The sequence below is a fragment of the Danio rerio genome, chromosome 23, assembly GCF_049306965.1.
Source record: "Danio rerio strain Tuebingen ecotype United States chromosome 23, GRCz12tu, whole genome shotgun sequence".
NCBI classification, from domain to species: Eukaryota; Metazoa; Chordata; class Actinopteri; order Cypriniformes; family Danionidae; genus Danio; species Danio rerio.
In genome coordinates, this window is record NC_133198.1 from 49,523,450 (window position 1) to 49,550,000 (window position 26,551).

Below are 26,551 nucleotides of genomic sequence, written 5' to 3' on the forward strand. Positions count from 1 at the left end.
TTTTTATTTAAACATGACAATTTAAAACATAAACACTAAAATAGTATGTCACTGAAATCTCTCATGCTCTATAAAATGCTGGGTTGTTTTAACCCAATGTCGGGTCAAATAATGAACAGACAAAATGTCATTTAAATTTACTGATAAAACGTAATTTAAAATTTTGATTTTTCATATTTGACTTAACTTTGTTTTAATATGAAAATACTTTTATTTACAACCAATTTAGCAAAGCTTTATTTTTATATTTGATTGTAATTTTAAGTTCAGACGGTCTAAAACTAATATAGTCTGCTGCCCTCTGGTGGACAAAACGAAATTAAATGAATTAAAAGTGCTCTTACTCGCTTTGAAGCAATCCTGCAGTGTATTTGTTTGTGTCTGTATGTGAGTGTAAAAATATCCTGCTGTCGTGTTATAAAAATAGACAAATCAAACATGACATTTTCCTCTGTGTATGACCCACTTTTACAGTCCGTCAGTCGGCATTAAAGGGACAGTTCACCTCAAAATGAAAATGTACTCATTATTTACTCTCCCTCAAGGGGTTACAGACCTCTATGCGTTTCGTTCTTCTGTTAAACAAAAAAGAAGATACTGTGAAGTATGCTGAAAATTACTATAGTTGTTGTGTTACCATAACATTTGTAGAATCACCACAACAGAATAATTACTATCGTTGTTGTGTTACCATAGCAACTGCAGAATCACCACAACAGATTAATTACTTTCGTTGTGTTAACATAGCAGATTAATTACTATAGTTGTTGCGTTACCATAGCAACTGTACAATTAATTCAACAGATTAATTACTATCGTTGTTGTTACCATAGCAACTGGAGAATTCTCACAACAGATTAATTACTATCGTTGTGTTACCATAGCGACTGCAGAATCACCACAACAGATTGATTACTATCGTTGTCTTTGTACCATAGCAACCGCAGAATCACCACAACAGATTAATTATTATAGTTGTTGCATTACCATAGCAACTGTAGAATCTCCTCAAAAGATTAATTTGTATAGTTTTTGTTACCATAGCAACTGCAGAATCACCACAACATATTAATTATTATAGTTATTGCATTACCATAGCAACTGCAGAATCTCCAAAACAGATTAATTACTATCGTTGTGTTACCATAGCAACTGTAGAATCTCCAAAACAGATTAATTATTATAGTTGTTGCATTACCATAGCAACTGTAGAATCTCCACAACAGATTAATTACTATCGTTGTGTTACCATAGCAACTGCAGAATCACCACAACAGATTAATTACTATCGTTGTGTTACCATAGCAACTGCAGAATCACCACAACAGATTAATTATTACTATAGCTGTTGTATTACTATAGCAACTATAAAATCACCTCAACAGATTAATTTAAGTACTTTACTATAGTGTGGTTTAAAAACACTAAAGTATTTACTATAAATTACTGTGGTGTTTTTTCACGTTATCTCTGCTCATTATCATAAAGATATTTCTAAATGTTCTCTGTTAAACACAAAAAGAAGATATTTTGAAGTATGCTGAAAATCTGTAGCATTGCCTTTCATACTATGTGTTTTTTCTATTGCAGTTCATATAAAGTTTTTTATCTTATTTCTTGTCCACGTAACTACAAATGCTTAAATCAAGAAGCTTTTCCTCAGTCAAGCAAAACATGTTTTAGAAATAATGAGTCAAAATTTAATGAGTTTTTCATTAAAACAAGTAAAATAATGACGTTTTTCCTCTCGGTTGAAGATTATTTTGATTTCCACATGGTACTAGAAACAAGACGAAAACATTTTTGCTGTAAATCAATATTACATAATGATGACCTTATAAATCTACTTTGAGCTTATATATATTTTTGTGTGTTTATGCAATAGCTTAATTCATATAAACTCATTCACCTTTTGCTTGTTTATTATTATTATCGCTGTTGTCATTTGCCATTTTGTTATTATTTTGTAAGACCTATAACGGGTTCATCTCCCTTCTATAAGTTTTAAAACTGATTTAACGATTTAAAAAGTGTACTCGATCAGTCACTCTTTTGAGTTTATTTTCGTTGTATTATTGTCGCTGTTGTCATTTAGTCTTTTTCCTCTATCTTATTATCACTCTTGTAGGAGATGTAACGACGTTTGACCTTCCTGTTCTTGAAGCAAAGTTTTGGCAAAAAAATACGCTCGTGAACGCGCGCGCGCACACAGAGGTGAAAAAACTGCGCGCTCCCGACTACTGCCCGGTTACAGCGTGGCGCGCGCCTAAAAACCGCACTCGTGTAGGGGCGGATCGGGTTTTTTTTTTTGACACAAGCAGCCTCCGTGGAATTACGATTTGTCCAGGATCGGTGCAGAATTTAAGTGTCCTTCATCTCCTCCAGCAGATCCATCTTGAAAATCTGCAGTTTGTACGCGAGGTTTGACGCGCGGAGTGAACGCCGGGTGCTGCGCTGCTTTTGTGTGGATGTAAATGATGCTGCGTGCCCGGTAAACGCGGCGTGTCCGTACGCGCCGATGACAATAGACGAACGCGCACGGTAAAGAAGAGAAGCGAACGGGAAGAACAGTGATCATGTCTCTGAGCAGGAGCATCGAGCTCGAGCACTTTGACGAACGAGACCGGCACCGCTCGAAGCGTGCGGCGGGCGCGGGCGGTGCGGGCGGCGCAGGCTCCCAGCAGGGCTCCCGGGCGAGCAGTCTGGTGCCCAGCCCCGCACACAGCGCCAACTGCAGCTTCTACCGCACCCGCACGCTCCAGGCGCTCAGCTCCGAGAAGAGGGCCAAGAAGGTTCGGTTCTACCGGAATGGAGACCGCTATTTCAAGGGTCTGGTGTACGCGGTGTCCAGCGACCGCTTCAGGTCTATGGACGCACTGCTGGCCGAGCTGACGCGCGCGCTCGCCGACAACCTGCACCTGCCGCAAGGTGTGCGCAACATCTACACCGCGGACGGCGCCAAGAAGATCAGCAGTCTGGAGGAGCTCGCCGAAGGTCAGACCACTGCACTTACAGTTACTAATACAGTATTATAATGAGACAGCACTGTAAGATGATGTATAGGCTATCTAGGTGTCTTACAAAAGTTAGTGAGTGATACAGAACGTGCATTCATCCATTCATATTCCTTCGGTTTAGTCGCTGATTTATCAGGGGTCGCCACAGCGGAATGAACCGCCATCAGAACGTACTTAAAAAAATGAAATAAAACGGATGCCTTGTGTAGCATATGGAACTTCCCAAGAATAATGATGGACTTTAAAGCATTATCGAGTGTCAGTTTTACAGTTCAATAACTAATAACGTATTCATCTGAGTTAATTATTTTGAGAAATGAATGTAAAGTCAGACTCCGTCAGTGCTGCGGCGATCAGCGGACAGACTCTCAGAAACAAAGGTACAAAAGCTGTCAATGGGCGGTACCTTTACAAAAGACACACTGCTGGAGCTAAACGGTTCATATTAAAACATTAAAGGTATGTTAGCAGCTAAAGCACAGACGTGTGATTCTTGAAATGTGTAGGTGTTACAGACAGTGAGTGACTGACCGCTTTTGTGCCGTTATTTCTAAGAGTGTTGAGCGGTTGGAGCAGGAGAGTCAGCTCTAACGGTCAGTTTGGGTTCAAATAAGCACTCTAAAATGCTCAATTGTTTTAAATCAGCCGTTTGGTTCAAACATGGACAAAGCCAACCGTTGAGTTTAAGAGTGTAATTCAAAATGAACTGTCGTTGACTGATTTTTTTTCTGTTACATTTAAATGTTATTTTAAACACAAACGGTTGGGTTTACAAAGTTGCGTTAAAATAACCCAGCGTATTATCAGTGTAATAATTAAAATAATATGCGACATTATTTATTTATATGATAAATGACATTATTTTACAGATTTGTTTTTGCACAGATAGGTTACATTTAAACATATATTATTATTTTTAGGAATTATTAATGTTTCATTAAAGCAGACATTATTTAAAATATACATATACCTGAATAACACACTATAATAATGCAGGGTTATTTCAACCCAAATTGGAAAAATATGATTTATTTGTATGTATAAGTAAATATGTTTTATGTTGGTATATGGGAGATGTTTAAAAGTGTCATTTAATTATTCAATTTAATTATTTCAGTTAAATTAAATTTAACTGAAAAAATGAACTCAATGATTGCCCATTTTTAACCCAACATTGTATTAAAACAACCCAGTATTTGTTAGAATTGACTTTATTTGTTACATACATAAGTCTAGGCTATCACCAACATGTTTCTGTTTTATATACTCCGAAAATGCTGGGTTGTTTTAACCCAATTTGAGCCAATATTAGGTTGAGTTGTTTTCAGCTCATTTTTAATGACACTTCTTTTAAACTCAACTGTTGGCTTTTTCCATATTTGACCAATAGATTGAAACAGCCCATCATTTTTTTAACTTACTTTGTCACATTAGTTATATATATACAGTATATTAATTACATGTGAAGTATCACCAACAGATTTTGTATTACATACTGAAAAATCCTGGGTTGTTTTAACCTATGCAATGTCAGGTGAGTTAATTTTGTCAGTTAAATTTAAATGACCCTGTTAAACCCAACAGTTGGCTTTATCAATATTTGACCCAACATTGGCTTAAAACAACCCAGTATTTTTTACAGTGTACATTTAAAACAATACATTATTTAAATGTAGAGTATTTAAAATAATCTGACATTAGTTTACAGATTTCTGCACAGAGAGATTAAATTTAAACATAATATTGTCATATTTTACCATCCAGGGTTTCTTCTTGTTTTTAAGCCTAAATTATAGACCTGATAAACCAAATCTTTCATTTTTAATTATTATTTCTGAGGTAAATGGCATTCTTATTTAATTCCTTTAATGTGCATTCTACACTTTAAAAATGCAGGATTTATTTTAATCTAATTGTGGGTCAAATATAGATAAAAACAACTGCTGGGTTAATTTGAACTAAATGTACAAAACCAAATGCAACTCAAAGTTTGTCCATATTTTATTTATTTTGGGTTGAAATAAGCCAGAATTTTAGAGTGCACTGTGTAAATGCTGGATTCCACACAATTCCTTCATGTTGTCCCAACACAAGTATATTAAGTTAGCTTAATCATTTTTACAAATATATGTGGATTGAACATGAAACAATTAAGTTGTCCCCCTAAAAACTTAAAAATGTGTTGTTTCAAATCCTTTTTAATAAGTAAATTATTATATATTATTTTGAGTTTACATTCTATCTTAATTATTATAGGCTGTTGATTTTATTTCTTTATATTTTATTGTTCTACAAATAATAGAGTACACATTTAAAATAAAAAGACCCATGGTAAGAATAACAGCACAGTTATATCAAACTCAAGTTAACATCTCTGTTCAATCATTTAACAGCAGTCAACAAAAAGGAGCTCTTATACCTCTTCGATGAGCACATAAAAAACGTAATAATAATAATAATAATCTCCCGTAAAATTCTGCTGTAAACTGTGTGTGTCATCAGAAACACTTATCTTAGTTGCCTTCCCATAAGCTTCCTCTGTGGAAAGTCATGCAGGAGCAGCTGCTGCACTCTGAGCCTTTGTCTGCTGTTCTTAAAGCAGTTGATCACTGAGACAGGTCAGTACCGCAGTGTACACAACATTAGGCTGATTACTGCTCCACGGCTTCATATTGACCAGTTTAAACCAGTTAATGACCAGCTGAAGATGCATTTCAGCACTCAAGCTCATCAACAATGCACACAGATCACAGAAGACACAAGCGAATGTTACGTGCAGGTAATTATGTGGATATACTGTATGAGCATTTTGTGGAAGCATAACATACATATTGGTACTAGTTTGCATAATTTGCTTAGTTTGCAACACATGTTTGCATTATAAATGATTATGTCAGTGCATCAATATATATATATATATGTACTTGTGTTCAAAATGACTAAACTTTAAATCCTTTTTGCTTCTTGTTCAAAGAACTTAATCAAAACGAGCTGAATCAAAACAATTCTTGATCATTTTGTGGGACAACTCAATTGTTTTATGTTCAATCCACTTAAATTGGTGAAAACAATTAAGTTAACTTGAATAATTTAATAATCTGGGGGGAATCTCCTCATCCAGCACCAGTGTGAAGCATCCACCTGTATGAGGCGACGGCAGCCATATAGCACCAGACCGCACACCACACACCAGCTGATTGGTGGAGAGGAGCCAATCATGATATGGGGAGGGTTGGGAGGCCATGATGGACAGAGGCCAGTGGGCAGATTTGGCCAGGATGCCGGGGTTAAACCCCTACTGTTTTACCAAGGACATCCTGGGATTATTAAGAGCACAGAGAGTCAGGACCTCAGTTTAACGTCCCATCTGAAAGACGGCGTTCACTGAGCAGTATTGACCTTAATCTAAAGTGCGGCTGTTTTCGCGGTTGTTTTAGAACTTCCAATTCAGTCGCCTATGGGAGAAATGACTAGGAATAATAAATAGCAGAAAACGGTCAAACTACTTGCTCTACAAATGTTTGCATGTCTATACAGACCAAGTAGAATAATATAGTATAATAAGACAATATCAGTTTGCAACATCAAGCAGCGTAACAAGCAGTTTCTAACGTCTAAAAATGAATGGAAGTGAATGAGAGCGGAAGTCTCGAGCCAAAAAGATTCAAATGTTGCGCCCGCTCGTCGACAACGAATACGGTGAATATAGGCCCTTATCAATATACTGGGGCATTAGGACCCCCACAGACAATGCCATGATTTAGCAATATTACAAATATTTAAAGGCAAATTAAATGTACACACAATTAATAGAGAATAATTATTAAAATAAATAATATTTAAAATAATATGCGACATTATTTATTTAAAATGATAAATGACATTGTTTTACAGATTTGTTTGCACAGATAGGTTACATTTAAACATATATTATATTATTATTATGAATTATTAATGTTTCATTAAAGCAGACATTATTTAAAATAAACAAATACAGTATATACCTGAATAACACTATAATAATGCAGGGTTATTTCATAAATTATTTCATAAAAAATAAATTATTTTTTCGGGGTTTTCACCTTTATTTTTGATAGGACAGTATAGATAATTGACAGGAACGCATGGGGAGCAGAGAAAGGGGAAGGATCGGCATAGGACCGCGAGGCGGAATCGAACCCGCAAGCACCGGAGTGCATGTGTCGATGCACTAACCACTACACCACTAGCGCCAACATTTATTTGTTATTAAATAACAATCTTTAATGAACATTGTCTCTGTAAGTACCATTACGTTTTTTTAAAAGCACCTGATAATAAAATGACAGAATATAACATCATATAGAACAATGCATTGTTTATAGCTTACATGATGCCACAAAATGTTATAAAGAAGAAATGTCATAGTCTTGTTTTGTGCAAAACTGTGACCCTATTGCTACTATTTTATGCATTTTAAAATATATTTATAGGCACTATTTGCGCAGTAGGTGTCACTGTCGCCTCACAGCAAGAAGGTCGCTGGTTCGAGCCTCGGTTCAGTTAGCGTTTCAGGTGGAGTTTGCATGTTCTCCCTGCGTTCGCGTGGGTTTTCTCCGGGTGCTCCGGTTTCCCCCAAAGTCCAAACACATGCAGTACAGCTGAATTGGGGAGGCTAAATTGTCCGTAGTGAATGAGTGTGTGTGTGTGGATGTTTCGCAGAGATGGCATCTCCTGCGTAAATACTTGCTGGATAAGTTGGCGGGTCATTCCGCTGTGGCGACCCCGGATTAATAAAGGGACTAAGCCGACAAGACAATGAATGAATGAATGCTTTGAAAATAATACAATTTTGTGGACAACTGTCATGTACGTGGATGAAAAAACAAATGGTACTTGTGTTTTCCATGAAAATGACTAAAAGTAGTGTGTGTGTGTGTGTGTCAGCAGTGTGTGAATATCTCCAGCAACCTCTAATGCTCAACATGTATTAATCAGACTTGATCAAAACAGTCTGCAGAAACACTGTGATTGACATTCTCCCTTTATACGTGTCATCAGAGGGGGAAAGCCCCGCCCACTAGTGCCCATCTCTCCATCTCATTAGCATAAACAGCAGCCCTGAGTGAGAAGCAGCCGTCTGTCCATTAGCCATTAGAGTGTTTGAGCTGCTGAAGATGACGTCAGCTAAAGGAACTGATATTGTGCTCTGTATAAAATGTGAGTGATGTTAATGAGAATGGCCGGAGTGAGTCTGAGTGAGTGTGTGTGTGTGTGTGTGTGTGTGTGTTCAGTGGAGTGTGTAAAAGCGCATCTGCTGAATGAACAAATGTAAAAGTGAAGTGACGTTCAGGTCTGATTGATCTGAAGCTCATCTAATGCCGGCACGCGATCAATATTATCAAGCCCTACAGCTCCTGTTCACTTAACGGCAGATAATCTGCATGATCTGCTGATGTGGGCTGATCTGGAGTCAGTTCAGGACAACAGAAAGCACTGAGCCACAGATTCTGAGTGTGAAATAACAGAGTACGGCCTTTCATGTTTGGTTGTATTTGTTTTATAATTGAGTTACACATTCAGCTGGTTTTATTACACGGCTCTCTCTAATGCTTGATTCTGATTGATGAATATGCAGGATATTTCCTGAAAACAACTGATTAAAGTAATAACACAGACTAATATAAATATATGGGAATGATTTCTCTTTTGCATGAATATATCCTCCAGGATGCTTTACAGTAATGTATCTGTGCAGTTTAGTCAGTACTGAAGACAAAACTAAAATTAATCTAACAAAAAAACTGAAGATCACAGTCCAGTAGTTTTATACCCACATTCCAGCTGCAACTTATCACTGGGAAACACCCATACACACTTGCATTCACACACATACACTACGGACAATTTAGCCTACCCAATGGGGATAAAATAAATAAAATAGCTACATTGTAGCTACACCGTAAAGGACTAATAACTACACCGTGAAGGACTTGATAACGCTGCCCTAAAGGACTGATAGCCCCGCCCCACAGGACTGATAGCCCCGCCCCACAGGACTGATAGCTCCGCCCCACAGGACTGATAGCTCTGCCTTAAAGGACTGATAGTGCTGCTCCAAATAACTGATAGGTCTGTCCCAAATGACTGGTAGCTCCACCCTAAAAGACTGATAGCTCTACCCCAAATGACTGGTAGCTCCACCCTAAAGGACTGATAGCACCGCCCAAAAGGACTGACTGCCCTGCCCCAAATGACTGATAAGTCCGTCCCAAATGACTGGTAGTTCCGCCCTAAAGGACTGATAGCTCCACCCCAAATGACTGATAGCCCCATCTTATAAGACTGATAGCCACACCCTAAAAGACCCCCGCCCCCAAATGACTGGTAGCCCCATGCTAAGGGACTGATAGCCCCAGCCTAAAAGACTGATTGTGCCGCCTCAAATGACTGATAGCCCCATCCTACAAGACTGATAACCCCGCCCTAAAAAACTGATAGCCCCGCCCCCAAATGACTGCTAGCCCCATCCTAAAGGACCGATAGCCCCGCCCTAAAAGACTGATAGTGCCGCCTCAAATGACTGATAGCCCCATCCTACAAGACTGATAGCCCCGCCCTAAAAGACTGATAGCCCCGCCCCCAAATGACTGGTAGCCCCACCCTAAAGGACTGATTGCCCCGCCCTAAAAGACTGATAGCCCCGCCCCCAAATGACTGGTAGCCCCATCCTAAAGGACCGATAGCCCCGCCCTAAAAGACTGATAGCGCCGCCTCGATTGACTGATAGCCCCATCCTACAAGACTGATTGCCACAGCCTAAAATACTAATATCCCCGCCCCTAAATGACTGACAGCTCCGCCCTAAAGGTATTCCATGTGACCAGAAGTGTAAAAAGCAATTTCGAAGGCAGATTAATTTGTACTAAATAACGAAGTGCGCAGATACACAGCGTTTATAACAAGCACTGCTATAAACATCCGAAGAAATGTAGAAATAAAAACAACAAGGGTACATTTTAATTTCATGGTGGCTTAAAATAGAACAATTATCTAAAGTGTTTGGTCATTTTAGAGCGAGATGCTAATGGTCTAATCCGATTCAATGATCTATGCTAAGCTAAGCTAGAAGTGCTTCCGCCAGACCCGAAAATCAGCTGAATTTATAAAGAAATAGCAAAACTCAGCTGTTTAACTCTAAAGGAGCTGTAAAATGATCCTATTTCCCAAAAAAGTGTGTTTAAGGATCAGCTGATGTGTTTGCTACACATCTGGAGCCTCTGACCTGGAGTAACCTCACGGTAAATCAGCAGAAACGCAGATTATAGATGTGCTGTGAGCTCCTGGATTACAGCATTACAGGTCAGATGCGTTCGCACCTATTGCGCATTGATCTGACGTGACCCCTGAGGTCGTTTCCATGACAACAGGGTCAGTCAGACGCATGGATGAACCTGCAGTTACTCAATCTCAGCTCCAGCATTTTCAATGGGATAAGCTATAGTGGAATGGTTGGAAATGTTGCTGATCTATAATCATGCAGCCGTCATAGACGCACATAATAATAATTAGGGAACATCCTAATTACCATAAAGCTGACCTCAAACAGGGTTTCCAAAGTTGGTAATAATAGTGTCACATTTAATTTAAAGGTACAATTCTTGCTCTTAATAATCCGTTAACTGTTCCTTTTGCCTCAATAAACTGTAATTCACTGTTTATTAATAGTTATTGAGGCAGTAGTTGTGTCGGATTAGGGATGTGGAATGAGATCATGTTGATTATGTGCTTTATAAGTGCTAATAAATAGCCAATATCTTATAGGCCCAAACCCAGTTCTACTCCTCAGCTCTTCCCCTGTGTAAAACATAAAGGCGTTCGTGTTTTACGGTCATGCTTTTTAAAAAAGCATGTTAGACAAGAGAATCTGTCCTTTACCGAAACTGTGATAAATAATTAAACACAGTTAGTTCACTTTTAAATAATTCATTCAAATTAAGGCACAGAATCATTAAACTAAAGAGTTACCAAAATTGTAATTAAAAATTTAACACTGTTTTTGTAAGCTTACAAATAATTAATAACAATTGAAGCAAAGAATCATGTGAAATTAATTTTAAAAATAAGTGAAGGAAAAAATAATTATTTAAAATAGAACAAAGTTAAACGAGACTATTCATAAAACATAAGATTAAATAAAAGATTACACATATATTTTAAAATACTCAAAAAACATTTATTGTACACTAAAATATAAAAAGGTAATGTCAAAATATTAATATAATATTTTATTATTTAATTGTATTATATATTTTATTATATATAATATTAATATTAATAATAAAATGAAGGAAACAAAAATTTGACATTTAAATGATTTTAAAACAAATTAAGAATAAGTAAAATTATAAAAAATATTTTTTTTAAACTCACTTAAAAGATGAAATATTTTAATTATCCTCAATTTTATTGTTGAAATATTTCATATTAATTTTCTTACACTGGAAAACAGTGAATGTGAATTCTTTAAATAATTTCAGTTTTTAATTTTATATATATATATTTGTTTTTTCACGTGTAAAGGATTTTTTGCACATCAAGGGTCCAAATCAAAAATACAACTAAAAATTCACTTAATTTAAATAAAGTAAATTTTCATTTAATTTTAGTTTTTTAAATAAAACAGAATTAATTAAAATTAATTAAATTAGACATTATTTGGTTGAGATATAATTGAAAATATTAGAATCTGAGGGTCCAGAAAAATCTAAAAATTGAGAAAATTGCCTTTAAAGTTGTCTACATTAAGCTTTTAGCAAAGCACTGATCAAAATGAAGTTTTGATATATTTAAGGAAGGAAATTTACAAAAATGTCTTCATGGAACATGATATTTCCTAAATAGTCAAATGATATAAAAGTAAAATCTACCATTTTGACTTGTACAATGTTTATTTTGGCTATTCTTAAAAAATATGTCCATGCAAATCAAGACTTGTGGTTTTGCGGTTCAGGGTCACATTTCATTATCATGTAACTTAAAGTAAGATTTCATATGTTATAAAATTAACTTTATTTGACTGAATATCACAAAACTCTTCAGAAATTATAGAAAAATTCTGATTTGGTGTTTAAATATTGACAAATAATATTGGTACTAATATGTATATATATATGTAAATAAAAGCAGTTTATAATTGTTTTAAAGTCATTTTAATGTCAATATTATCAGCCCCTTCAGCAATATTAGTGTTGGATTGTCTCCAGAACAAACCACTGTTATACAATGACTTGCCTAATTACCCTAACTTTACCCTAATTACCCTAGTGAAGCCTTTACATGTCACTTTAAGCTGAACACTAGTGTCTTGAAGAATATCTAGTCTAATATTATGAGCTGTCATCATGATGAAGAGAAAATAAATCAGTTATTAGAGATGAGTTATTAACACTATTATGATTAGAAATGTTGAGGAAATCTGCTCTCCGTTAAACAGAAATGGAATTTAAATTCTGTATATATAAATTAAAGTGTGTCTGATTCTCTGCTTTCTTCCCTCGCAGGTGAGAGTTATGTGTGCGCCTCCAACGAGCCCTACAGGAAAGTGGACTACACGAAGAACGTGAACCCTAACTGGGGCTCCAGGATGGCGGGGGCGGGGTCTGTGGTGGCAGCGGGGCCTGTGGGCGGGGCCGTGCGTCCGACAGTTCAGCGTATTGTGGGGGAATCGCGGGAGTCTAAAGACTTTATCAAACCCAAGCTGGTGACGGTGATCCGCAGCGGCGTCAAGCCCAGGAAGGCGGTGCGGATCCTGCTTAATAAGAAGACGGCGCACTCCTTTGAGCAGGTGCTAGCAGACATCACAGAGGCCATCAAGCTGGATTCGGGAGTGGTGAAACGGCTGTACACACTCGACGGCAAACAGGTAAATCAAGCAGCACTAGAGTCCATCATCTGCAGCTGGATTTAACATTAACCCCATTAACTGTCAGCTGAAAATGATGTGTTCAGCTTAAATCTATGTCAATCTTCAATGCTGTGGTCCATAATATAGCAGCAGTGTTATGTTTGGATTGTTATAATATATTGGATTGGATTTATGTTGCATTAATATATACCTCTGAATTAGGCTTGGGCGGTATTACGGTACTATGGTATATCGCGGGATCTAAAAATAGCAACGGTGTCAGTTTCAATACCGTTATACCATCATAAAACCAATGCACTTAAATAGGAGACAAGTATTAAATAATAAATATGATTTATTTAATGCCTACAAATGTGTATGTGTGAAGACAAGACAAGTGTGGAGGAGAGAGAGAGAGAGAGAAGTGAGGTAATGTGGCGAGTCGCGCACCAAGTGACCTGCTCTCGAAAAAGAACGCAACCTCTGCAGTTTGGCAGTATTTTGGGCTTCGACTGAACGAGAGGGGAGACGTGGTAAATACAAACTAGAGGTCTGCATTTCCGCTGCTGTACCAGATTTCTAGCGGTGGGGGAATAAATTTCAGAATAAAGTGCGGGAGCGGTCTGTAACTCTGGTGTAATATGAGCAGGAGCGGGCGCGCGGTCTAACAATATCGCTCCCGAGCACACACGCATCTGCTGATGCTGTTTATGTGTGTGTGTGTGTGTGTGTGTGAATGAGAGAGAGAGCGTGATGCTGTGTGTTGCTTGGTGCTCTCTCTCTCTCTTTGTGTGTGTGTGTGTGTGTGTAAATGAGAGAAATGAGAGCGTCCTGCACAGATCTCTAATAGGAACAAGACAAACAGGTGACCGTGAATCTAAGGTCGCATACACGCTATTCAGTTTTTCTATTATTTTATAATGATTTTATGCAGAAATTCAAATGCTTATCAGACAAGTAATTAATAAAGTCATTAAAACTGCTAAGTTTGGTCATGTAATATATATATATATATATATATATATATCATCCATATTTCAGCTTCATTTCAGTTTACAGATGATTTGTGGTATTTTTAGTGTTGACTGTTTCACACTGCAGCAGGAGCGATTGTGTGAAAACTCATAGATGATTAAATATTTCAGGGACTCGTTCAGCCAGAAATGATCAATCTGACATCAATTACTCAACATGTCTGATCATCTTTCTTCTTTAGAAATATAAAATAAAAAATAAAAACTTTAAAGGTAAAAATTTTTTTGTTAATTATTAAAATTTATTTAGTTTTTTTTTTTAATTAAAAAAGTAAAACTCTCTAAACTTTGATTAGACTTTAAAACCTGACGATTACATGAACTTCAACAAACAAGTCTTCACTTGAAGGACACTATTATAAACACGAGCCTCGTCTTAGGCTGGTCATTTGGGCCGGACCAAGGGTGATAAATGATGCATTGTAGCATCTTTGGGTCGTTTTCACACCACACTGCTGGCTTTGGTCCGAACCAGTTGAAAAGAACCAAAATGCAGTCATGTGACAAAATCCACATCTCTCATTGGCCAGATGTTATTGAGCGTATATCCTAAACGGCTTTTCGATTGGTCAGAATTCACGTACTGGAAAATGCCAATGAACTCCTGCAAATAACCCGGCAGACACACCATGTGGCTTTTTTCTAAGGAGCCACGACTGCGCTGCTGATGTATCCCTGCTCATAGTAGACTATATAGATCAGCTGGAAAACAGTGTTTAATGTATCGCTCGTCACTTCAGGAGGAGGCGTGAGTTCATTTAGCTAAACTGTGACATGGTCATGTTGCAGAAATATTACCAACAATCCATCAGCTAATGCCCCCTCCCCTCTCTCTCTGTTGGTAAAGCGCTGTCAACAAATATTTTTCCTCCATATCCCATAATGCACAGCGCATCGGCACATGGCTGCTGGATTAGACCAAAAGGCGCAGTACTTCTAGCGGTTGGACCTGTTTTAGTTCGGATCATATTCTCACCACAAACGAACCGCTCCAGGGTTCATTTAAAAGCGTAGCGAGACCACCTCTGCAAGCAGGTCTCGGTACGCTTATTTGGTCCACATTTGGTGCGCACTCGAGTACAATTGCTGCATTCTCACCTGCCCAAACCAACCGCACGAAAAGGGGAAACCAACTCTAGTGCCATTCAATCAAACTAAATAAGGCATGTGTGAAAACACCCTTAAAGGTAAAGGTGGAGGTGTTGACAAAAAATCTACACTACCTGAGTTTTGTCGCCTTTTCAAGTTTTAGGAACAGCAAATAATAAGTTGACTTCTAGTTAATGATTTGGTCTCAGAAGTGTCTCTATGAAAGCCTCTAGACCAGGGGTTTTCAAACTGGGGGCCGCAGCCCCCCAGATGGCGCTAGGGGGGCCGCAAAAATATTTAGATAAGAGGTAATCAATGAGCCCACATGGTTAAATTTTGTGTCCCGCATCATTCTGAAGGTTAATATATTTTTTATAATAATTTGAGCTCAAAAGTACTGCAAAAATTAAGCTTTATGCTTATGTCATTTAAATGCAGTTGACACTTTCGTGAAACAGGAAAAGAAGCGCAGCGGCCCGCCTCCGTGGACGGGGACTTTTATTGAATAAGCGCTTCTGGCCGGGCACTTCCTGTGATTTTTGGCGCTTGTCTGCTGACCTGACGGCGTTTACCTTTCACTTACGCTTACCTCTTTTACGCTAAACAACTAAATGAATGCTCAGGTCTATTTACTGACAATATTTCAGTTAAAATACATGATCAATAAGAACATTATAGGAGGCTGGAAGCACTTCCCTGTTTATGGCTTGCGTTTCTAAGTAAGCGATCAGCTGGGTGCTGCGGAGCGCGCGCCTCTCTGCGCAGGCTTCACTCATAAGGAACAAATAGCATTTTAAAGACACGGCACAACATTGCACCTCGTCCAAAGTGCGACAGGCTTTACACTTTGCATTGTACAAATATCAGACGGTCCTCTTTGCAGCATGGCAAACAAACATATTAAAATTGTAAAGCAAAAAGTGCTGCAATAACAATGAATGGAGCTGTCATCACATCAGCGAGTTCTCAGTTTCACTCCTGTTACACTAATGACAGCTGGATGAGCTCTGCAGGTGATTAAAAAAACTAAATTGTATACACACTGAGTAAAACCACTATAGTCTAAAAATTATAATGTATCTATTTGTGTTATGTTATAGAGCTAATTAATTATTAAAAATTAAAATGTATTAGTGCTCTGTATTTAATGGAGCTCAACATATCTGATCAAATTTTAATACTCTGAATATAAATGCATTTTTTTCAAGATGTTCCACTTTTTCCCATTTTTATTTGTGTAACTAATTTAAATGTAATGTTCAGTATTATTAATAGAACACACTGGTATGAACATTTTAAAGTCAGCAAAGCTTCTAAAATTAAGCAAAGTAAAATTTGTGGCTTTTTGAACTTGAATACCCAATTCTAGATTGCATTTAGGAAATTATTTTTTATCAGTGTAAGTCAGGATTGTCGACCTGAGTAAATTATGATGTGCACAAAAAAAGGAATAAAAATAAACAAAACACACTGAACCACTACAGCCTCCATTGTAGTATTGCTAGTTACAACAGTACAGTTAACTGTTAACAGGCTGATGAATGACAAAACTCTTTAAAACTTTAAAGCTTTAAATCTTTAGATACATTTAGACTCTCAGCTGTAAGGGTAAATACAGAAGAGTCTAGCTGTGCATAGGCAGAAAAAAGCATAAAAATGGCATAAAAAACTGTGTAAACATGATGACTCGAACACAAAATATGGCTTGATGGAATCCAGTGAGAGCAGACCACAATGAACACTGCGCATAAAGATTTGATCAATAGATTGAAGCACTGAAACCATGTCAACTCAACTAACATCTTACAAAAACTAATCCAGATAATGAATAATATAAATTTATTGAATAATATATAATAATATAAATGTATTGAATAATACAATTTAAAAAAATTAAGTACAGTTGTTAATTTGAGGGGGTGGCGTGATATTTATTTTTTGGGGGTCCCCGAAAGAATTCGCCCTACACAAAGGGGCCCTCAGCTGAAAAAGTTTGAAAACCCCTGCTCTAGACTACACTTATTTAACCAAATTTAAATCTGATCATGCCTTTAATGATTTGATGAGGACAGTGCGCTCTGACTCTGCTCAGACTAAAGTCTCATCACTGAACCTTCAATAATGTCCAGTATAGAATATAAAGTCCTGCTGCAGTGGAGACAGAATGAATATTGTGTCTGACTCCATCATGAGCTTGGAGGACTGCATCCATACATCTCTGACATGACTCACATCACTGATTAATAAAGTCATCTGGAATGAAGAAGAAAGCTTCAGCAGGATCCCAGAGCTCATCAAGAGTCTTTGTGTTCATCTTCAACACCTCCTCCTTCATCAGCTCAATAATGTTGATGTCTGGTGACTGGGCTGGCCAATCCTGGAGCACTTTCTGCTGTCAGGATCTTTGATGTGGAGGCTGAAGTATGAGCAGGAGCGCTATCCTGCTGGAGAATTGTCCCTCTCCTGTGGTTTGTAATGTAATGGGCAGCACAGATGTCTTGATACCTCAGGCTGTTGATGCTGCAGATCTCTCCATACTGAATGAACCCCAAACCATGACTTCTCCTTCACCAAACTTGGCTGATTTCTCTGAGAATCTTGCTCCATGCTGGTTCCAGTAGGTCTTCTGCAGTATTGGTGATGATTAGGATGCAGATCAGCAGATGATTCAGCAGAGGAATTTACCTAATTAGCTTGCCTGATTAATAATCTACCTGTTCAACAGAGATGGTGGAGAAAATAAAAGAGCTGAAATATACCAGGAGGGGGAATAACTCTGACCTCAGCTGTCTGCTTTACTGTCACCTTTGATGAGTTTGTGTCCACTGTGCACACACACACACACACACACAGACACACACACACACACACACACACACACACACACACACACACAGACACACACACACACACAGAGAGAGAGAGACAGACGGAGGCAGTGAATGGAGCATGTGCTGGTCAGTGTGTGTGTGTGTGTGTGTGTGTGTGATTGACAGCTGCTGGTCAGAGACTCTGAATAAACACTGAATAATGAATGAGCTGTAAGAGCGTCTGCAGCTGCAGAATCACAGTAATGCGGCTCTCCCAGAACACACACCCATGCTGAACTACCACTGTCTGACTCTATTAGAGTGTGTGTGTGTGTGTGTGTGTGTGAGAGAGACTCCACCATCTCCTGCCAGTTCAGACAGTGTGTGAGTGTTGTTTGTGTATGTTTTATATGTGTGTGTGTGTGATTCTCCCTCCTTTCAGTTCAGCCAGTTTGTGTGTGTGTGTGTGTGTGTGTGTGTGTGTGTGTGTGTGTGTGTGTGTGAAACTCCACCTTCTCCTGCCAATTCAGACAGTCTGTGTGTGTGTATATGAGTGTGTGGATGTTTTGTGTTTGTGTGTGTATGATTCCTCCTTTCAGTTCAGACAGGTTGTGTGTGTGTGTGTGTGTGTGTAAATGTTTTGTGTCTGTGTGCGATTCTGCCTCCTTTCAGTTCAGTTCAGCCAATGTGTGTGTGTGTGTGTGTGTGTGTGTGTGTGTGTGTGTGCGACACTCCACCTTCTCCAGCCAGTTCAGACAGTTTGTGTTTGTTGTGTATGTTGTGTGTGTGTGTGTGTGTGTGATTCTACCTCCTTCTTTCAGTTCAGCCAGTGTGTGTGTGTGTGTGTGTGAGAGAGAGGGCGTGTGTGTTTGGGTGTGTGTGTCTGTATTGTGTGTGTGTGTAACTCCGCCAACTGTCAGTTTAGCCTTTGTGTGTATATGTGAGTGTATTAAGTGCGAGTGTGTGACTGCCACCTCCTGTAATTCCGCCAGTGTGTGTGTGTGTGTGTGTCAGTGACTCCGCCTTCTCTTGTCAGTCCAGCCAGTTTGTTTGTGTGTGTATTAACTGTGTGTCTGTGTGTGTGATGCCCCTTCCTGTAAGTTTAGCCAGTGAGTGTGTGTCTGTATATTGTGTGTGTCAGTGTCTGTTGAGTGCCTGTATGTGTGTGTATGTGTCTCTCTGTGTGTGTATTGAGTGTGTAACTCTGTCTCCTGTAAGTTTAGCCAGTGCGTGTAAGTGTGTGTGTGTGTGTGTGTGTGTGTCTGTCTGTCTGTAATTGTATTTGTGTGTGTGTGTGTATTGAGTGTGTGACTGTCTCCTCCAGTAAGTTCAGCCAGTGTGTGTGTGTGTTTGTGACTCTGTCTCCTCCTGTAGGTTCAGCCAGTGTGTGTGAGTGTGTGTGTGTGAGTGTAAGAGAGAGAGAGTGTGCTGCTGACTGATTGCTCTGGTCTCCCGTGTCCCCCTGTTCAGCAGTAGTGTGTGTGTGTGTGTGTGTGTGTGTGTGTGTTCTTCATCAGTATGCGCTCTGCTTCTCACTGCAGACACACACAGGGTTTCCCTCTTGCTCAGACACTGTGGATTCATCAGTTTCCCCCATCAGCTGCTCAAGTATCCTCAATAGCAGGAGATGTCATGGCCTCTTCATCCATTCTTCACACACACACACACACACACACACACACACACACACACACGCTGATGATGATCAGTACAGCTCTATGCTTGTTAACATCAGTAAGTGTAATGAAAGCGTGTGGGGTTAATGAGTGTTTATTAGTCCGTCTATGAGCGAACGGTGAGTGAACGTGTTAAATGCTGTAATTACGTCGTCATGGCGACCTGAATCTGATCGCCATGACAGCTGAACAAAGAGTCGTCATGGCGACCGGAGCCGTAACACCGTGTGCACTTCTGTAAAGAGCGAAGTTCATTTCTGCACTCATTTACACTCAGGATGCACACAGATCTGCAGCGTCAGACATTAGTACTCAGAGATGGACATTTCTGTGCTATCAGCATGTCTGATTAATGCAATGCCATTTATATATTGTTTTATTATTATTTATTTTCAGTTTTAGTCTGTTTTTGCCCATTTTTCAGGTTTTTCTAAAAAAATATTAATTTTCAATTCACTTTTTAGTCATTTTAGTATTTCAGCTTTAATATTTACAATGTTCATGATGTTTATATTTATTTTAGCTTTATTTCAGTTACCAAATATCATTTTAAAGCTGCTAAATGTAGGGTTTTTGACTCTTCTAAAGCATAACAATACAATAATATGTGTGCAGATATTCAGAAACATGCTCAGTGAACATTCTTGTTTATCAGAGACTTAATGCTGACGTCAGATATTCTGCTGTGATCATGTGCGTTACGTGCTGGAGCGGCTGTCTTTGTTTTGGTTATTTAACCCGCCCAATGCCAGTTTAGCCAATTATATTTCAGCACCGCGGGTTGCCAGATGGTGGAAAACAGTGTATTTCATTCATTCAGCAAGGAAGACTCTCAGAGTGTGTGTTCGTGACTGAAATGTGACCTCCGGTGGACAGTAGCGGACTCTGAATCGAGAAGCAGATTCAGAGTTCCACATGGGGTTATTCATTCATTCATTTTTCTGCTTAGTCCCTTAATTAATCAAGGGTTGCCACAGTGGAATGAACCACCAACTTATCCAACATATGTTTTATGCAGCGCATGTCCTTCCAGCTGCAACCCATCACTGGGAAACATCCATACACACTCATTCACACACATACACTACAGACAACTTAGCTTACCCAATTCACTTATAACACATGTTTTTAGTTGCTGGTTCAGGTCTCGGCTGGGTCAGTCGGTGTTCTTGTGTGGAGTTTGCATGTTCTCCCCGTGTTGGTGTGGGTTTCTTCCGGGTGCTCTGGTTTCCCCCACAGTCCAAACACATGCGCTATAGGAGAACTGATCAACTACACTGGCCGTAGTGTATGAGTGTGTGTGAATGAGTGTGTATGGGTGTATGGGTTTCCCAGTACTGGGATGCAGCTGGAAGGGCATCCGCTGAGTAAAACATGCTGGAATAGTTGGTGGTTCATTCTGCTGTGGCGACCTCTGATGAATAAAGGGACTGAGCTGAAGAAAAATAAATGGATATTAGCACTAAACTTTTCCATTATTAAATTTAGTTCTGTATTTTGTGTAATTTATTTATATATTCTGATATTATTATTTTATTTATTTATTTTTGTTGTGTTTTTGTCAATTTTATTATTTACTATAAAGTATTTCTATTTAGCTTTCTTTTTTTCAATATTTCAGATTTTTAAAACTGTGATCATATATAATTCTGTTTTTCATCATGTTTATATTTAATTTCAGCATTATTTTAATAAGTAAGCCACCGTGCCGCGCTGTTTATTTATATTTAGATATAAAATATATGTGTGTGTGTGATACAAATTACACATGAATTTAAATATCTAAAGCTTGTGTTTCTTCCCACTCTATTTTCGACCGTGTCAAAATGTATTTTTTTAATGATATTTTATGTATGATATTTTGTTCGAAAACAAATACAAATCAAAATTAAATCAAATCTATTTAACAAAATTGTTGAGTTTTGTTTCTATGTATGTGTGTCTCACATACACATGATGAATACATAACACACACACACACACACACAACTTTTATTTTGGAAAAATAAGTTTACTTCTTTTTCTTTCTTTGTGTGTGTGTGTGCGTGTGTGTGTGTGTGCGTGTGTGTGTGTGTGTGTGCGTGTGTGTGTGTGTAGCTGACGAGTCTGCAGGATTTCTTCGGAGATGACGATGTGTTTATCGCGTGTGGTTTGGAGAAATTTCGTTACGCTCAGGACGACGCCGCCATCGGACACGCAGGGAAAGGAGCAGCGGCGGCGTTCGTGAAAGGTGAGGAAAAAACTGATGGACTGTGCAGGTGTAACATAGACTGTGCAAAATATCCCTAAATTAGCGTTTTCTGATTTGTGTGATTCCTGTTTTTATTTTTCACTGTTTATTTTTGCTTTTGAACTGCATTATGGGATGTTAATGTTTCCTCCAACAACCTTGTAATAAACTGCAGCACATTTTCTGCTGTGTTACAGATCATGATCTATTGTACATTATATTATTACTAAAATGCCAATAAAAGTCACTTTGTTAAACTGTAGAGTTGAATTTACAACATCAGAAGTGGACAGAGCAGAGATCAACATCCCATAATGCAATTCACAACTGCAAACGCACAGAAAACACACAAAATACAGAAACTGTTCATAAACACAGACAATTACAGTACAGCAGTGAGCACAAGCAAAACAAACATCTTTATTTTTCCTTTATAAACTGGATTGTTCCAGTCCTTGACTCTGATTGGCTGAGCCACATCATTAGCTGTTGTAAAATACTCTATAAACACATTCCTGTTACTTAGCAACCGTTCTCCTATCAGTGATGAGCAGAACTAAAACTGAACACTTTAATTTGCTTTGCACTGTTTTGCAGAGTGTAAGAAAACACGACCACCGGTTCCTCCGAAGACATCGGGAAACAAGAGTCCAGGTGTCCCGCGCTCCAAATCTCCCGTCTCCGGTAAAACAACGCACACACTCAGCACTATTTTGGAAATAGTCTCATTTAACGTCTCCACTAGAGATAAACAGGGTTTACCATTACTGATTCCAATCAGCTGATCTCAGGGTCTGACGGAAGCACTGCTAGCTTAGCTTAGCATAGATCATTGAATCGGATTAGACCATTAGCATCACACTCAAAATAGATTTTCAGTTATGGTCAATTTGTGCTGGGTTTCGTTCACTTTTATTAGGTTTTTGTAAAATATTGATTTATTTACAGTCACTTTAGTATTTCAGCTTTAATATTTACAATTTTATGATGTTTACATTTATTTTTTAGAATTTTTATTTTAAATTAACAACAAATGATTGTAAATGATTTTGGTTAAGAATAAGGACAAGTATTTACAAAATGTACATATTTTAATGAATAATCGCATAAATATTATAAAATTTGTGTTTATTTTTGAGGGGGGGGGGCTTATTAAACATCTAAATTGATCATTTTCAATGTACAATTTTATGAATATTAAATTTATATTTGTTTTTTAAATATTCATTTTATTTCCTTCTGCTTAGTTCCTTTATTAATCAGGGGTTGCCACAGCGGAATGAACCGCCAACTGTTGCAGAATATGTGTTACACAGCAGATGCCCTTCCAGCTGCAACCCTGTACTGGGAAACAACCATACACACTCATTCACACACTACGGCCAATGTAGTTCACCAATTCCCCTATAGCGCATGTGTTTGGACTGTGGGGGAAACCAGAGCACCCGGAGGAAACCCACACCAACACGGGGAGAACATGCAAACTCCACACAGAAACACAGACTGCCCCAGCCGAGACTCAAACCAGCGACCTTCTTGTTGTGAGGCCACCAAGCATTTTCAGACATAAAGATATTTTCTTTTAGATAATTCAGACACATCGTGTACTACTAAGACTGACGAAAAATGAAAGCTGCTATTTTTTAGCCAATAATGCACAAAGTTAGTATGCAACGCCTGAAAATAGTCCCTAGCTAGGTAAGGAATAATAAACAATAAACAATAAGGAAATAATAAATAAATAAGGAAATAAAATAATATCATTGCGCTGCTGCAGCCATGGTGCGCCAGCAAAGTTTCTTGATTATTACGCCAGAATGAGAGTGAAGTTCCTCTAGTCATATCAGCTAATAAATAACTATTTTTTCTTTTTCTGTCAGTCTTAGTACACAATGTAACTACAAAAGAGTTAGTGTGTGTGTGTGTGTGTGTGTGAGTGTGTGTGTGTGTGTATAAAGACATGAGGTGTTTATTTAGATTTGTCAGACATACAGTGTTGCCAGATTGGGCGGTTTTGGATAGTTTTTGGGCTGGAATCAGTCAGCTTAACCTCACGAAAACGGAAATGCTTTAAGTTTCTGCCAGCCCGACTCTACACCATAACTTTTCAATCCCAATGGATGGGGCAACCATTACTGCATCCAGAATGGTGAAAAGCCTTGGAGTAACGATTGATGACCAACTAAACTTCTCTGACCACATCTCTAGAACTGCTTGATCGTGCAGATTCACACTCTATAACATCAGAAAGATCCGACCCTTCTTATCTGAACATGCAGCTCAACTCCTTGTTCAAGCTCTTGTTCTCTCCAGACTGGACTATTGCAACTCTCTACTAGCCGGGCTCCCAGCTAACTCTATCAAGCCTCTTCAACTGCTTCAGAACGCAGCAGCATGAGTGGTCTTCAATGAATCTAAAAGAGCACATGTCACTCTGCTGCTCATCCGTTTGCACTGGCTGCCAGTTGCTGCTCGCATCAAATTCAAAGCTCTGATGTTTGCTTACAAAGCGACTTCTGGCTTTGCTCCTTCTTATCTGCTCTCACTTCTGCAGATGTATGTGTCCTCCAGAAACTTGCGTTCTGTGAATGAACGTCGCCTCGTGGTTCCATCCCAAAGAGGGAAGAAATCGCTTTCCCGAACTCTCGCATTCAATCTGCCCAGTTGGTGGAATGAACTCCCTAACTGCATCAGAACGGCAGAGTCACTCGCTGTCTTCAAGAAACCACTAAAAACTCAACTATTTAGTCTCCACTTCACTTCCTAATCTGCAATTGCCTCTCTGGCTCCACCACTAACTGTACTACAGAAAAAAAAAGACTAATGTTTTGCTTCTTACACTTTACAGACCTGAAACTTGCCTACAGCACTTCTTCATTGTTGCTCTTATAGTTGTGTAAATTAGTTCCTTGTCCTCATTTGTAAGTCGCTTTGGATGAAAGCGTCTGCTATTTGACTAAATGTAAATGTAGCTACATCTGACTACAATGCAAACATATCAGGGCAAGTGCTCAAAGATCTCTCTCACACACAAACACACACACTATACTCCATATAACTCCATTTAAAGGCCAGAAACTCCGCTTTTTTCCTTGGAACTGATCATCATCAACAGTAAAATCGGTACAGTTCACCTCCTAATCCCAACAGGAACACCAGCACCAATCAAGCGTGCGTGATCATCTGTTGGCTTTACAATCAGTAAATGTGATTATAATGGGGCAAAAACAGCACCAAGTCAACCTGAGTCAATCTGAGAGTATTGTTGAGTTGTTAAACATTTTCAAAGCAGTTGTCCAGAATATGTGTCAAAATGAGATTTTTAGCATAAGTCATCACGTCTGCTGAAACAGAGAGAAAACTGTGGCCAAATTAAGCCTCAAAATCCGCCCAGAGTGGATGAATATGACCCAACAACACACAAATTTTAGTTAGTGAGATGCTGATGGTCTAATCCAACTCAATAATCTATGCTAAGCTAAAAGTGGCAGACATGGAAATCGGCTGAATGGATTCACCAATGGTAAATCTGAAGTGTTAAAATGAGCCTGTTAACAATAAAAGCAAAGTGTTCTTTTAATAAAGTTTCTGTCGTGTTTTTCAGCTCACGAGGCTCCGAGGGGCGAATCTCCTCCGCTGATCTCTTCAAAGTCTCCCTGCAGCCCCGTCACGCAGCGCAAGGTAAGTCGGAAATATAGAGAAAAATATAGAAAAATATTGCAATAATAGTATATGCCATATCTGTATCCCAGAGAGCTGCGATTACACTGACATGTATGTTCATTCACATTAACCAGAAGCAGCAACCTTTGTTTCATATTGTGACGCCGTTCCTAAAAGGGCTGCACGATTAATCAAAAAAAGATCACGATCTCGATTCGACTCTACACATGATCTTAATGCAGCTTCTCTACGATTCAGTCAATCACATTTTCAAGGTCAGGAGAGAAGCTTAAAGGCATTCCTGCCTCAAAATGAGCGAGTTTGAGCCACTTGTACATCCCGGAAGTGTTCAGGAAAAGCAAAACACAGGCGAAGAAACGACACAGAGGAACATTTACACCTCACTGCCAACTAGCGTTTCAGAAGTGTTAATGCAGACCAACAGAGACAGCAGCAGAAGTATAAATGCACAGCTACACGCGTTGCATGCGCCGATGGTTACGCCGGTCACCTGACGCAGAAGTATAAATCAGGCTTTAAGAGAACAAGCAAACTCCACACAGAAACCCCAACTGACCCAGCCGGGACTCAAACCAGCGACCTTCTTGCTGTTAGGCCACATTGCTAACCACTGAGCCACCCCAACATCAATGTGAAGTTTTCTAGAGATGTGTTTACACATACTAAGCAACAAGACTGTCATTAACTGTCTGTTAATGAGAGCAGATCGCCCCAAAGCTTCTGATACACACTCAAAAAGCATGTACATTTCCTTCACAATAACAGTACATGTTTTTAGGACGCTGTATAAGTGTGTGAATCGGCTTGTCTGGACTGTTTTTGGTTTGAGCCAATGAAGGAGTTTGAGATGTTTATATTCTCTCCCCATCAGACGTCTGTTCATAAGGAGCCTCCATCTGTGACTCCCTCCAGAGACCAAAATGATGAAGAAGAGCTCAGTCCAGAGGGTGAAACACACACACACACACACACACACACACACACACACACAAACACACACACGTTTGTTTTTTGTGAAAAGTGGGGACATTACATAGGTTTCTATTCATTTTATACTGTCCAAACTGTATATTGTATTGCCCTCACCCCACCCCACCCCTAAACCCAACCATCACAGGAGACTGT

General features: G+C 38.7%; 3 protein-coding genes across 4 annotated transcripts in view; 1 reads left to right on the forward strand and 2 right to left on the reverse strand.

The window, feature by feature from the left end:
- Positions 1-26,551, reverse strand: part of fhip1ab (FHF complex subunit HOOK interacting protein 1Ab) — a 446,377-nt gene that overhangs the window by 338,030 nt on the left and 81,796 nt on the right. The gene's annotated exons all lie outside the window — the stretch shown is intronic.
- Positions 2,247-26,551, forward strand: part of LOC100537554 (serine/threonine-protein kinase DCLK2-like) — a 40,331-nt gene continuing 16,026 nt past the window's right edge. For both annotated transcript variants that reach the window (XR_012398835.1, XM_073939480.1), the window contains exons 1-6: positions 2,247-2,994; positions 12,560-12,921; positions 21,610-21,742; positions 22,340-22,426; positions 25,347-25,423; positions 26,298-26,373. Coding sequence is in view for 1 of the 2 variants with exons in the window: in XM_073939480.1 (XP_073795581.1) it covers positions 2,577-2,994; positions 12,560-12,921; positions 21,610-21,742; positions 22,340-22,426; positions 25,347-25,423; positions 26,298-26,373 (1,153 nt within the window). In the remaining variant the exon portion in view is untranslated. The remainder of the gene's footprint in view (positions 2,995-12,559; positions 12,922-21,609; positions 21,743-22,339; positions 22,427-25,346; positions 25,424-26,297; positions 26,374-26,551) is intronic.
- The window catches only part of wu:fy63c09, a gene marked incomplete at its 3' end in the record, with an annotated part of 56,407 nt that continues 51,337 nt past the window's right edge, over positions 21,482-26,551 (reverse strand). The window contains 1 exon segment of the mRNA NM_001128274.1: positions 21,482-21,500.